General features: G+C 35.3%; 2 protein-coding genes across 6 annotated transcripts; one reads left to right on the plus strand and one right to left on the minus strand.

The window, feature by feature from the left end:
- The first annotated feature begins 401 nt into the window (after positions 1 to 401).
- LOC100245556 (mannan endo-1,4-beta-mannosidase 7) lies at positions 402 to 4103 on the plus strand. 2 transcript variants are annotated; one of them, XM_002281768.5, is made up of 6 exons: positions 402 to 948; positions 1035 to 1704; positions 1826 to 2020; positions 2388 to 2510; positions 3001 to 3203; positions 3326 to 4103. In XM_002281768.5, the coding sequence occupies exons 2-6, from the start codon at positions 1381 to 1383 to the stop codon at positions 3780 to 3782; spliced, it is 1302 nt and encodes a 433-aa protein (XP_002281804.1). In that variant the 5' UTR covers positions 402 to 948; positions 1035 to 1380; the 3' UTR covers positions 3783 to 4103. The 2 variants fall into 2 exon arrangements, with proteins under 2 accessions (XP_002281804.1, XP_059590368.1); XM_059734385.1 differs by having other exon boundaries at positions 402 to 939.
- LOC100241983 (glucose-1-phosphate adenylyltransferase large subunit 1) lies at positions 3893 to 9570 on the minus strand. 4 transcript variants are annotated; one of them, XM_002281187.5, is made up of 15 exons: positions 9210 to 9570; positions 8660 to 8948; positions 8425 to 8547; positions 8095 to 8268; positions 7875 to 7967; positions 7708 to 7791; positions 7571 to 7626; positions 7043 to 7136; positions 6676 to 6861; positions 6451 to 6531; positions 6022 to 6108; positions 5840 to 5944; positions 5198 to 5304; positions 4533 to 4593; positions 3893 to 4383 (listed from the first exon to the last, which is right to left on the minus strand). In XM_002281187.5, the coding sequence occupies exons 2-15, from the start codon at positions 8879 to 8881 to the stop codon at positions 4282 to 4284; spliced, it is 1575 nt and encodes a 524-aa protein (XP_002281223.1). In that variant the 5' UTR covers positions 8882 to 8948; positions 9210 to 9570; the 3' UTR covers positions 3893 to 4281. The 4 variants fall into 4 exon arrangements, with proteins under 4 accessions (XP_002281223.1, XP_059590366.1, XP_019072209.1 ...); XM_059734383.1 differs by having other exon boundaries at positions 9188 to 9550; XM_019216664.2 differs by having other exon boundaries at positions 8660 to 8959; positions 9188 to 9537.
- Between the last annotated feature and the right edge of the window lie 4188 nt (positions 9571 to 13758).

Below are 13758 nucleotides of genomic sequence, written 5' to 3' on the forward strand. Positions count from 1 at the left end.
GCAGGAACCCAGGAAGCTGCACGATGGTGTGCCGACACTTTTGTTGCAACGCTGATCACGGACCCATATTTCAGGCCACAGAAGTGCGTCGGTGGTTGGTACTTGGTACATTCAAAAGGACACAATACGTTTTCCATTTCCATTTTCACAGTGGAAGGTAAAGTATGGTATAAAGGAAAAAGATAAAAACGCATGCCGGACTCACATGCACCCACAAACAACATTAATGGCAGCAATGTGGAGAGTGGGGCCAGTTTTCACATGGCGACGCCATTCTTTAGCCGCGTCTTCCTTTTTTGGAAGTAGCTCACCTGTTATCGCATGTAATTCTTTTGTGCTGGCTTTCTCTCTGAGTAATTAAACCGGCTTGACTTGAGTATCATAAAGATGCTACAATTTTTTTACCCATGCGAACCAAACAACTCGTTCCATTGGGATAGTGTAAATTGTATACATACAGGATAATTCCTGACCACTCCCAATGTAACCTAGACATCGCTAAAAGTTAAAAAGAGATAAAAGACCCACCACCTCCCATTACGTGAGGTACGGGAATGTGATTGGAACACAACGCCCAAATTACGTCCGACTACAACTCACTAAATGACCAAAAGGGCAAAAGGCCAAAGAGAAAGGAAGATGCTCTGTTTTTCTTTTCCTGTTCCTAGATTCTTCCACTTCGCATGCACTCTTTCGTCTTTATTCTTTGCTTTGAGGTTTTGAGTCTCCCATTTGCCTTGCCTCCGTTTAGATACCAAATCCATGGATTCGATTTCCTTATACGACGTCAGGACAATCATCGTGTCTCAAATTCCCAGGTCTAAACTCCAAAGTCAAAACAGAGCTGTAATGCGGCCCACTGAATTACGCCGTGATGTTCGCATTAGTTGGGAAATGACTTAAACCTGCTTTCCGCCAATGCACTGCTCCGCATTCAGGGTGGGGAAGGTTATAACTTAGAACCAGCCACGTCTAGAAATCTAACATAACAACTACAAACAAAAATCTCGTGACTATCTCACAATTTATTGCAGGAGATTCTTACCTATATAAGTACCGAGGAACTATGTAAGGGAATCGATGCTGTCAGCGGCAATCCCCTTGTTTTGTATCCAGTAGAACAGTTAAAGAACTTCGAGGAAAGGAAATAATGAGTGACATGGACGATGGCAGTTAATCTTTGGGGCCCCACCAAATTGAGTGTAAGCCCCTACAATTCTTCAAGACGGCAATACAGGGGTAGAAGCCTATGGACATTTTCACCCTCATTGTTCAACAGAGATCTTCAATTAAGTGCTTAATTAGTATATAAGTTGCTTTTTATACAACTATATAACCCACAAAAACTCTGAGAAGCTTTTCCACATTGAACTGTGAGAGATGAAGAGTTGGGCTTTAGCTTTGCTTGTTCTTGTGTTTATTCAAAAACAGGGGAATTTCCTCCAAGTGGAAGCAGCCGATGGGTTCGTTAAAACCAGTGGAATGCATTTCGTGTTGAATGGGCTTCCGTACCATGCAAATGGGTTCAATGCGTATTGGTTAATGTATGTGGCCTCAGACCCATCTCAGAGAAGCAAAATCTCATCTGCCTTTGCAGAAGCTGCAGGTCATGGCCTTACGATAGCCAGAACATGGGCTTTCAGTGATGGTGGATACAGACCTCTACAGTACTCTCCTGGCTCCTACAACGAACAGATGTTCCAGGTTTGTCTAAGATTTCTGCCCCTTTTTTTTTTCTCTCTCTTTTTTATTAAATTTTTAATCCATGTATTATTGTCCATGACCTTTCTTCTTCATTCTTTCTTTCCTTTCTTGGGTTCAAAAGGGGTTGGATTTTGTAGTATCAGAAGCAGGAAAATATGGGATAAAGCTAGTGTTGAGCTTGGCAAACAATTATGAAAGCTTTGGAGGAAAGAAGCAGTATGTGGACTGGGCAAGAGGTCAGGGGCAGTATTTAACATCTGATGATGATTTCTTTAGGAACTCAGTGGCGAAGGGATATTACAAAAACCATATCAAGGTGGGTATCACATACAACAGATCTTGTTCCTAATTCCTATCGTATTTTGTTGTTCTTTCTTATTAACATTTCTTACTGGATTGTTTTGCTTTATTTGATTTTATTACTTCTGAATTTTGTTTTGGTGTCTTGGATTTTGGGTAATGGGATGAGTTTCTGCATTTGTTATGACATCAGTTCAACAAGGGTTTCCACCAAATTTTCTTCTCCGCTTTGGCAAATAGCTTCCATGATTACAGCTACTCATTTTGTGAAAAATTATTGAGTGTGATCTCCTCCCCCCCCCCCCCCCCCCCCCCAAAGAAAAAAAAGGAAAAGGAGCAAAAATGGTGATATTGATTCTAATTAATTTTCCATTTCTCATTAGACTGTTCTTACAAGGCGTAACAGCATCACTGGAGTTGTTTATAAGGATGAGCCAACGATAATGGCTTGGGAGCTTATGAATGAGCCTAGATGCACTTCAGATCCATCAGGGAGGACGATTCAGGTTAGGCAAATCTCCCTCTTTCATTTGCTTCATCGTTACCTCACTCTGAAGTTCTTATTTTTATTTTTTTACATAATATAAGATATTGGGTTCTTTTTTCCTTTTACATTTTTCCTTGACAAAGCGATCCATCCTGCCAATCAAATCAGACTTTGAGCTCTTAATCTTCCTATTAGTACTTATTCCAAAGCAGGAACAAGAAATGCCTAATTGCAGCATAATTCTTTTGCAGCGTCCGTAACAAGGATTCTAAAATTACCATTTTTTTATCATAGCTTTTCTTTGAAATTAATATTTATATAGGGACCACTAAATCCACCACCAAACTTGTAGCCAAGTTCCATTTAGTGGGTCTCTAGTTGAGTAGTGGGAAGGGCTGTAATTTTCGTTGCTAGTGGGAGCAGGAATCTTAGCCCCATGACCGGCCATAGGTTTAGGTTGGGTTACCTACCCAGAAAGATAAATAAATATTGTTGTATTTGTGTGACAGGCTTGGATTACAGAGATGGCCTCTTATGTAAAATCCGTTGATGGAAATCACTTACTAGAAGCAGGTTTGGAGGGGTTTTATGGACAAACATCACCTCAGAAGCAGCAATACAATCCAAATTTTCAAGTGGGAACAGATTTTATTGCAAATAATCAGATCCCTGGCATTGATTTTGCTACAGTTCACTCATATCCTGATCAATGGTAATAATCTTAAAATACATGGCGTTCCATCTTGAAACTGGCAATTTTACCGTTAAAAGCTCCCATCCTATCTATTTGCCTACAATGCCTCCTGAAATGTGTTATTTCTTTTGGATGAGCAGGTTCTCTAGCTCAAGCGATGACACCCAACTTTCATTCTTGAATGAATGGCTCAAGAATCATATCCAAGATGCACAGAATGTTCTTCGAAAACCGCTTCTCTTTACTGAGTTTGGGAAATCGTCAAAAGATTCCGGTTACAGCACATACCAGAGGGACATGCTGTTCAACACAGTCTACTCTGCAATCTATTCATCAGCCAGGAGTGGAGGTGCAGCTGTTGGTGGCATGTTCTGGCAACTTCTAACCGAAGGAATGGACTCTTTCAGAGATGGCTATGAGATAGTCCTCAGTGAGAGCCCCTCAACAGCCAATGTGATTGCTCAACAGTCCCACAAGCTTTACCTGCTTCGGAAGATGTATGCTAGGTTGAGAAACATACAGAAGTGGAAGAGAGCCAGAGCCATCAGAAGGGCTCAATGGTGGAATAGGAACAAGGGCAAGAATACGGGAAATTAACTAAATAAAGAACATGACACAAGTTGTCCTAAAATGAAACTAGAGATGTTTTTAAAAGATTTAGCTAAGTTAAAGCTTCATGTTTGTTATGGATTTGGTAAGTTTGCAAGGAGGTGAATGCTCTCTTAGAGATGAGTTTTATTCATCCAAGGGAGTGAGACATATAAGATAACGTGATTTTCATAGATACATCTATGTGTAATTTAAAGGTAATTCTTATCTACTTGTGTTTTGAGCCCAGTCTACCATGTACTTGGCTGTAACATTGTCCTCACTACCAAATGGACTACAAATCAATAAAGCAAAAGAGCCTTTTATTTATTGGGAACTATTCTCAACTAGCTATCTTTGCAAGGCTCCTTTTTATCAGCGGAACTTCACTTCAAATATCCCATTTGTAGTTTCTCATGGCAGACAAGTTAAAGCAGCGGACCGCCTGCTCTTTTGGCTTTATGACTGCTCAACTTGAACAATGATTCCGTGGTACTGCTTCAAGGTTCTAAATGATGGTTCCATCATTAATTGTTGCATTCTTCAGGATAACTGTGATCCCGGATCTAATATAGAATCCTTCACTTGGCCTGTCCGCTTCTTGAACACCCTGAGCCATCAAAACATTCAGCGGATGAGCATCACTCAAGTAAAAAATAGAAAATCATTTTTCTTTGAGTAAAACATTTTTGTTTGCTTTCTACAAGAGATATTCTAAGAGCAGTGAAACTTCTAGTGATAGTATATAACTATACTTACATCTGCATTTGCAATGACCACGTCTCTTCCTATCTTGGCATTCTTGTCAATTATGCAGTTCCTACAAGAAAATTGACACAACCTTATCAGCTGTCTGACAGATGTCATCTTTATCTATAATCATTTTAAGAAACTTAAACAAGGAACATGAATCGTGACTGCTTGGTAATTGTCAATGCCGTGACGTTTTTGGCCCATGACATCAACATGGAGCTTGTTTGGTGAGTGTCAATTGCCGTAAAGTATTTGGTGAGCAGGGTCAACACACAGCCTTGAAGTTGAATGGTTGGAACCATCAATCAGCATAAATTTAGGGGCCACAGCAAAAACATGGTCTCCTTCAAACATGTGACTCAGATTCATTTCACTGAAAACACTTTCACCAATAAGCAAAATGCTTAATGTCTCCATTTTCTTTGCCATTTAGTTTCCATGGTTAGTTGTTCATTTTTTATTAGTCCCTTAATTTTTAGAAGAATGAATTTAAGAGAACAAGAACTTGCAACAGACATGGTGAAATGAACCAGTGAAGAAACCTAGTGATGCATAGCTCAAGAATAAGATCACTAAATTTTTTATATTGGAGCATAACTGTTTCTCAGTTTATCACTTTTTACATGCACATGTGAAAGAGGGAGATGGCAGAGAGAGAATGAGAGATGTACCTGATTCTGGTGTTCTGTCCAACACCAATTGGAACCTTTCCTTCTGCTAGCAGAGACGCAATTTCAGATTCAGTTTGATAATAGTCTGCACCCATCATCATAGTATCCTGAAAACAAAAACACATGTTCAAAGCCAAATAAAATCATTATTTTCACTCTGAAAACAGAAACAAAAATTCTTGAGCAGCACGCTATGAAATTTGGATGCATTACGGCCATGGTTGCACCCTATTCAAAATGCTTCCTGAAAGCACGAGGAAAAGCAGGCAATTGCAGCCTCATGGGATAAGAAAAGGGACCATTTACAAGGTTATCTTGTAGAACTACAAACCAAAACACAATTCTGGAATTGGATTAGTTCATTAGCTCTATAGTGGCCATTAGAATTCAATCTTCCATGAAATTTCTTCATAATGCACTTCTATGTTCACAAATAAAATTTCTTTGCATAATCTGGAGACAGTTTCATCCAATGTAGTCTAATGAGTAGGTCTAAGCTGTACACGTTGGAAAGGGTTCACCTGTGAAACACTGGTATCCAAAAGCCTGCTTCTCTAATTAACCTGGTTACATCATCGAATCTAAAGGTTCTGCTAACTCTAAAAGGGAGACCAAACCTTAGCATAAAATACGATAACTTACCTTAAGCTCAACACCATACTCCAAACGTGAGCGCACACCAACTATTGAGCGTTGGACGCTACATTCCCGCAAGAAACAACCATGTGAAATAATTGCATCCAAAATCTGTATGGACCAGTTAAACCATGAGACAGAAAGAAACATTACTTAAGTCAAAAAATGATTAAAGATCACTGTCATACCCTGCATTCTTCAACTTTAGTAGGAGGCAAGAACCTAGGAGATGTGTAAAAGGGAGTCTTTGGATCATAAAATTCAAACTTTGGAGGCTGCAATAATAGAAAGATGAAGTTAGTTCACAAAGCCATTTTCTCATCCCTGGGATAGAAAATTTGATTTATGTTGGATATTATTAATGAAGTCTCATTAATGGTCCTGGATTATTCATTGCCAAAACTATTTAGAACTTCTGCATTATTTTGAATAAATCTAGGTTGACAATATCTGGTCCCATGTCTTCCCCAAAATACCACATTCTAAAATTTTTATTTTCCTTGATATTCTCAAAACATTTTTCAATTTCAAAGTATTCAATGTAGCTAGTAGCACCTGAAAGTGCTATGAAATAGTACTTTGGGTCAATAAGAATACATGCATATAAAAATACAAACCTGTTCTGTAAGAGCCAAGTTGGCATCAAAGAAAGATTTTATTGTTCCAATGTCCTCCCAATAGTCATTGAATAAGTATGCCTGACAATATAAAGATATTAAAAAACTCAGCAATTTGATTATGGAGTTGAGACCTAACTTACTCAAATCCAAGAACCAACTAGAATGAAAATTAAAGAAAAGTTCCAAAGAGCAAAGAAATATAGAGTCAGAGCAATCACTCACTTGAACATTGTGGTCTTTCACAGCCAAAGGAATGATTTCAGAGCCAAAGTCATTGCATGATAGGTACTTCCGTGTTAAAAGCTTTAGCAGGACATCAGTTCTAAATACATATACACCCATTGATGCAATATAAGGACACTTCTCTGCTTCCTTCTCAGAAAGACCTAGGAGGGTGGTATTAACTTTCTGCAGTGATAAAATCAAAGAATGTCATTAGATTAGATAAAAAGGAATTGGGCATCAGCTGGGATTACAATGGGGAAATACTAGAAGTAAAAGTAATTCTCAAGGTAAAAGCAAAACATCAAGGAAAAATTGAATCAGACAAATATTGATGAAGCAACAACAGGAAGTAAAAGTGATCTACCATTGCTTTCAGATTGGGGCCCTTTGGTTTTTCAGAAAATTGGATGATTCGTCCTGTATTGTCAATCTTCATCAATCCATAGTCTGACGCACGGCTGTAGGACAATGAAATTGAAGCGATATCCAAAATTCATCACTAGAGAACAAGTATCTAAACTCTTTGTATTTACTTTTGTTCTCCAAATCATTATACATGCCAAATTAAAATAGAAATGATGAGGCATTAATATCAGAAGTTCCTTATAACAGAAAACAAAATCCTAATAATAAACTATCAACATGTTTCTTACCTTTCTAAGATCTAAACTTATGATATAATTTTGTTTCCAAGTTAAAAATCAAAATGACGCTCTGTTTCCACAATTTGATATCCCCAATGCCTTCCAAATATGCAAGCATTGCACTCCATCCCAATGCAGACACCAAACCATTTTTTCCTCCAATTAACTTCCCTATTTTACAGTATTTGCTTTCCTGTGTGTGAAAATGGACTACTGCATGATTTGACATTAAAGTAAAACAAACCTACCTGTCATCCATGGGAACGCATGAAACTGTAATATCAGCATTCGAGTCAATATGCTTCTGCAAAATGATTATGAATCAATAAGAAGGAATTTTTTGAAATATACAATAAGGCATTTTATCCATTTTAGGTAAATATACCTGCACAAAATCCATATAGTCCATCCTATAGAGATGATCACCAGACAAGATCAATATATGCTCCACATTCTTGTTCTTAGCATCCTACAAAAATCATCCAAAAGCCAATTTGCTTCATTCTCAGCCCAAATTTTTTCTAATGCATGTAGAAAATTACAGAAACCCACCTCAAAAACCCATATAAATTGCCTCACAGCATCTGCTGTTCCTTGGAACCACTTCTGTCCTGCTTCCCCTGGTGTTTGAGTGGCAGCCAGAACCTGTAACATGGAGTGAATTTGCTTTTATCCACCAAGATTGATCTCGTTTTCCTGATTTATTTTTTCTCCATATTTTGAAAAAGTAGAGAATGCAGGTGTGATGTAATATTCTCCTAAACAATCCTACCTCCACAAATCCATCTCCAAAATTCACCCCGTTTCCAAAATTATATATGCGAGCAATATGCCTATTGAGGGATGCAGAATTGAACTGTGTCAAGATGAATATCTTTCTTATGCCACTGTTGATGCAATTACTCATAGGGACATCAATAAGCCTGTAACAACCTCCAATTGGAACCTGCAGACCAATTTGAACACAGATTTTAAGAACTTACTTCCATGAATAAACAATCAAAACCTCAAGTTTCTTTCCTCAAACCACAAACAACCATAGAACATCTTTCAGGGGTTATCAATCTGGAACACAAAAACATGCGGCATCAGTGTTTCTTACAGCTGGTTTCGCCCTTCTACTGGTAAGAGGAAATAATCGAGTCCCAGCACCTCCACCCAGTATGATTGCAGCCACGCTACTTGGGTCGGCATGTTGTTTCTCAAAAACTGGTCCTTCAAATATCTGAAATCAAAATCCAAACACAAAAAATATATATATAATTGTACGAGAATTAAAATAGTATGGATGGACAAATTAAATTGATCATTGCATGGTGTTTGCATAGTATACTTACCAGATTCTCTTGGTCAACATCCGGTGTAAGAACAGCGCGATTAATCGTTTTGGCCTTTCTTTCCTTTCTCAAGCTCTTCCATTGTCGATTGCTGAAACTACTGCTCCACAAACTGGTCCCAATCCTCTCCCCCCAAAACCCACTACCTACTTTACCAACACCTCTGTTTCTAACTGGCACCGGATGTACATTGCCCTTCACTTTCGCACAGCAAGAATCCATTGCCGTACCAGCCCAGAACTTAAAACCCCAGATAATTCACCAGAGATTCTTCTTGGGAAAAAAAAACCTGCAATGCAACTCCACAGAGATATGGAATCTTAGTGAATCACCCACATAAAAGTAAAACTACTTTCCCGGAAAACCAAAAACAAAATCAAATACCCAGATGAGAGAATATACATAAATAGAAAACCAAAAAGTGACCCGATGCCAACAACCATTGAATAAATAAAATCAGGAAAAAAAAATCCAAAAATTGATCGGACCAAAAAAAAAAAAAAAAAAACCAGAGATGAGTAAATGTACTTGAATGAAGGTGATCACATGCCTTGTGGTTAGGTGAAAAAAGAAGGTCAAAGTCCAGACTCCGGAGTGAGGAAACGCGTGAAGACGATGATGGCAGTCGAAGTAGCAGCGATGGTAAGTAGGTTGAAAGCCTGTGAGCCGTCACGAGAAACCTGCAAATGGTTAGCTTTAAAATGGCAACTAACAGGTACAATCATGTTGACGCAGATTTTTTCCGCATGCCATTTGCCGACGTGAGTTCACTTCCAAGCAAATCGACCCTCTCTTCATCCGCCTCCGCCTCTCCTCTTTAGTTTCTTCTGTGTAACATGAACAATTTTTTCCATTGCATAAAGAAATATTTGTGCAAAGGGCCAAAATATTTCCCCTCTATCAAAAACTAACCCCCATCTTTTAAAATTTGAAAATATAACCTTAGAAGTATCAAAATCTCCTTGCTTTATTTACAAAAGATAAAAAAAAATTATGTGAGATTTAGAACTTTGTAGTGAATTTAGAAAACACTTTTAATACTTGAAAAGTTTTATTATTTAATATTAAAAATATTAAAAACATTTTTTAAAATCACTCTTAAATATAATTTTACTATTATTTAGTTGAAAACATGAAGATAATTATTGTCATATTGGATGAGACCTCGTTTCAATCTTTTAATCAAATATCTCATATATAATTTCCTTTTTTAAATTATATTATTTATTATTAGTTACAAAATAACATAATTTTAATATAATTTAATAGCTTAGTTTAATTTAATTTTTTTAATGCAACTTAATACTTTGACTTAAAAATTAAAAATAATCTTAAGTATTAACCCAAAATAATTAACTTTCCTTTTTGGGAGTCATTTAATTTAATAATTTTAAAAAAATTAAATTAATTTTAACAAATAACTTTAATAATTAAAATAAAAATCAAATAATAAATTTATAGTCGACAACTTAAATGGCCAATTTAACTTAGATTGAATTTAAGTATACTAAATTTTACCAAAGGTTTTAAATTTAAATTTTAAAGTAACATATCAAATAAAATTTAGGGTTATATTCATTTTACCTCCATATTTTTTACTTCATTTACACTTTTCCTAAAACTCGTTGAATATCAATATTTTACCCTTAATTTCAAACCCATCATAAAATTATAAAAGATTAACGGCTTGGAATTTCGGGACGATTAGGTAGGTTGCGTACGCCGCCAGGGGAGGGCCACGTTAGCATCACCCTTCATCATCGGTCTTCTTCACAATTTTCAAACCGACATCACACATGATGTGGACGGCTCTGATGAACCACATGGAGGGCAGATATTGAATAAAGAGACCTCAATGGCGTGACCCCACGTGGCTGTCATCTCAGTATCTTGGTCTTGTCACTCAGCTTCCAGCCCTCCACCTCATTCCATTCTCCCGTAAGTCGCAGCTTTGATTCATGTGGTGTGAACCCCTGAATTATACTGCCTTTACCCCCTTTTTTAAATAAAAAAAAATTTATGTGATAAAAATAAAATTGAATGTCTATGGGATGAGCAGGGGAAATCAGATCTGTGATCCTGTGCATCGCGAGCTGTGTGAAAAAAGTGTGGTATGGTCCAAAAGCCAATAACCACACGGAATGTGAGCATTGAGGAGGGAATCTCCAATGCCATGTCCGAATACAAACCAGGACGAATGTACACGATAAAAGCTAGTGACTGGGATGGATGCAGAAATTATGGTCTCACCTCTCACAGGTGGCACAAAATGAATGGTCCATTATTATTTTATGTGTTAGTCGTTAAAGAAGACCAGCAATAAGGTTGTTGGATAATCGAGACTGGATAGTCATCATGGTTCATAATTGATGGTGATGTGGACCGCCCATTCAATCTGCTAACCAAACTATTAGTCGTGGTACGTGAGCATTGTCATGCAATTAAGTATTTTTAAAACTTAATGAGTTTTGTTAGAAAAGGAAAATGAATATACAAAAATGGAACCAAAGATTAGGACTAGCAAAAAAATTTTAAAATAGAAAAATTTGTATTTTTTTTTCTTAATTCTCGATTTGTAATTTTTTTTCTATTAGTTAGGTTAGATTAGGAGAAGGAAAGTGTTTAAAAATAGAAAAATTGTAGTGAACCAAAGACTGCAGAGCTACATCCGACTCCAAATTCTATATTAAGAGCTAAAGTTACAATCACTGCTTACTAGGTTTTTGTCTCTATGTTTCTTTTTTTATCCACCGCTGATCCCTACTCCCTATCCCCACTACTTACCGATATGGATATCCATCTCCACTTCTGGATGCCCTTAAATTAAATGTTTAATTTATTGATGACTATTTAATATTCATGCTCAACAACCAAGGTTCCAGAGGTCTCAACCTGGTGGACTCTGCGGGTCCGATTGTTCTGGATCACAAATCCCAGGCGCATGAGTCCGAAGCCTCGGAAGAAATGAATGAGTAAAGAGAGGAAAAATAGGAATGTGAGGAGGTGGGTATGAGGAATTTGATGAATGTGGGGAGGAGTGTAGGGGAATCGAATCCACGCTTGACTTTCATTGAAGTGCTCGCCACCAAAATTGGGTTTACATCAAAACCAGCGAGTCCCACCCCAGACTTTTCCGGTTGGTAAAGGGAGAAAGTGACGGGCATCAAAATCATGGAAAAAGGAAGGCAACAAATATAACACGACAACGTTTGGATTGGTGATTGACTGGGATTTGACTCTCTTTGCAATTTGCTCGGTTTACCGTAAAGTTGGAAACGGTATCCCATTTTTTGCATCTCCATGCTTAAAGTATAGGACAATATTTTCAATATAAATGATAAGCTGTATTTGATTTAGAAAAATATTAAAATATTTCATTTTGTTATAAAATATAAAAAATAAATAAATATAATTAGAATTAGTTATAACCTTGTTATTTTTAATTTAATTAATTTTATGTAAAAGATTAAAGATAAATAAAATGAATTTTAAATTTATTTTTCATTTTATATCAATTTTCTCTCTCTACCCTTTCTTCCTTTTCTTTTTTTTTGAAAATTTTAAAAATCAAATATAACTTAAAAAATTAAAACAATAAATAACTAATAGAACTATGACACAAAATAATGAACTAAAAAACTACAAAATAATAGAATCAAACTTGATACAAAGTAATAAAATCAAAATACATGTAATACGATCTAATTGGCTACATTTTTTGATACGTACTTCTGGCAATAGGTCAAATTGTTTAAGAGCTTTGGCTTCAATTTTAAGTTATTTAATAATAAATTCAACCAATAATTTATTTGTTTTCATGTTGAAGATGCAAGCAAACGTTATAATTTTCAACTTGGTACAACAATTGCTCGCTTGAGGAGCTCCTCGACTCAAGTCTAGAATGGAAGGGCCCAGTTTGAAGGTATTGTTTTGGCTATAACCTCAATTTCAAATCCAATTTTGAGTTGGGGTTAGGATTTATTTAGGTTATGTTTGGTTCCCATAAAATTAGAAAGAAAATGTAAGGGAAATAAAATACAAAGGAAAAATATAAGGAAATAAAAAGTAAGGAAAAATAAAAAAATAGATTAAAAATCGATAAATTATTAGTTTTGTTACTTCAAACTCATTTTATTTATTTTAACTCATTAATTACATATTAAATAATTTATAAATATATAAGTTTTTAATTAGTTTTAATTATATTTGATTTTCTTTTATATTTTTCATAGGACAGCTAAACATGAAAAAATCATTTTTCTTTATATTTTTTTTTTCTTAGCAGAACCAAACATAATCTTAGAATATCATCCAAATTATTGTATATACTTTATCTCTATATTGTATATAGAGAGAAAAATAATATACTCCTTTTTTTCCTCAAATACCCTTATTATATCATTTATTTTATCTCATATTTCATATCTTTATTATCCACCTTTTTATTATTTATCTAGATATAATGTATAAAATTAAATTTATCATTTTCTTCTTATATAAGAGTTTTTACAATTTTTTTTCTCGAGACTTTCATTCACAATAATTCATACACTTATATTTTCATAAAATTAATTTAATTTATTTCTAAATAACACCTAATAGTTTTAAGTTTTTTTTTAAGAAAAAAATAATAAAAGAGTGAAGTCTTAAATTGTTTGTATCATTTTTTCTAAATAATTTTCTCTTAATTGAAAAAGTATTTAAAAAAATAATCTTAAAAAAATTATACAAATGAGATGATTAATCTACTATCAATTATTTTAGCACTATCACTATGAATGAATATTAATGCTCATATTAAAAAGAACATAAATGAAGTTTAAAAGACATAGATATTGATTTTGGATGTAAACCAACCTTTAAAAACAATTTTCTTTTAAGAAGTCAATTGTTCAACTAACCATCTAGCTAGTCGTTGGCATTAATGCAAGTCATGAATGATTGTCATAAGCTAAACCTTGAAAATTAATCAATTGATCATCTGTCAAACCATAGGTGCGATGATTTGTTACATTTTTCTCTTATTGTTTCAAACAATATCACTTTTTTTCTTTGTATATTTTCAAACTCACACACATATTTCTTTTGTAGTTATTTAA

Source organism: Vitis vinifera, chromosome 18 (assembly GCF_030704535.1).
Source record: "Vitis vinifera cultivar Pinot Noir 40024 chromosome 18, ASM3070453v1".
In the NCBI taxonomy this organism is placed as follows: domain Eukaryota; kingdom Viridiplantae; phylum Streptophyta; class Magnoliopsida; order Vitales; family Vitaceae; genus Vitis; species Vitis vinifera.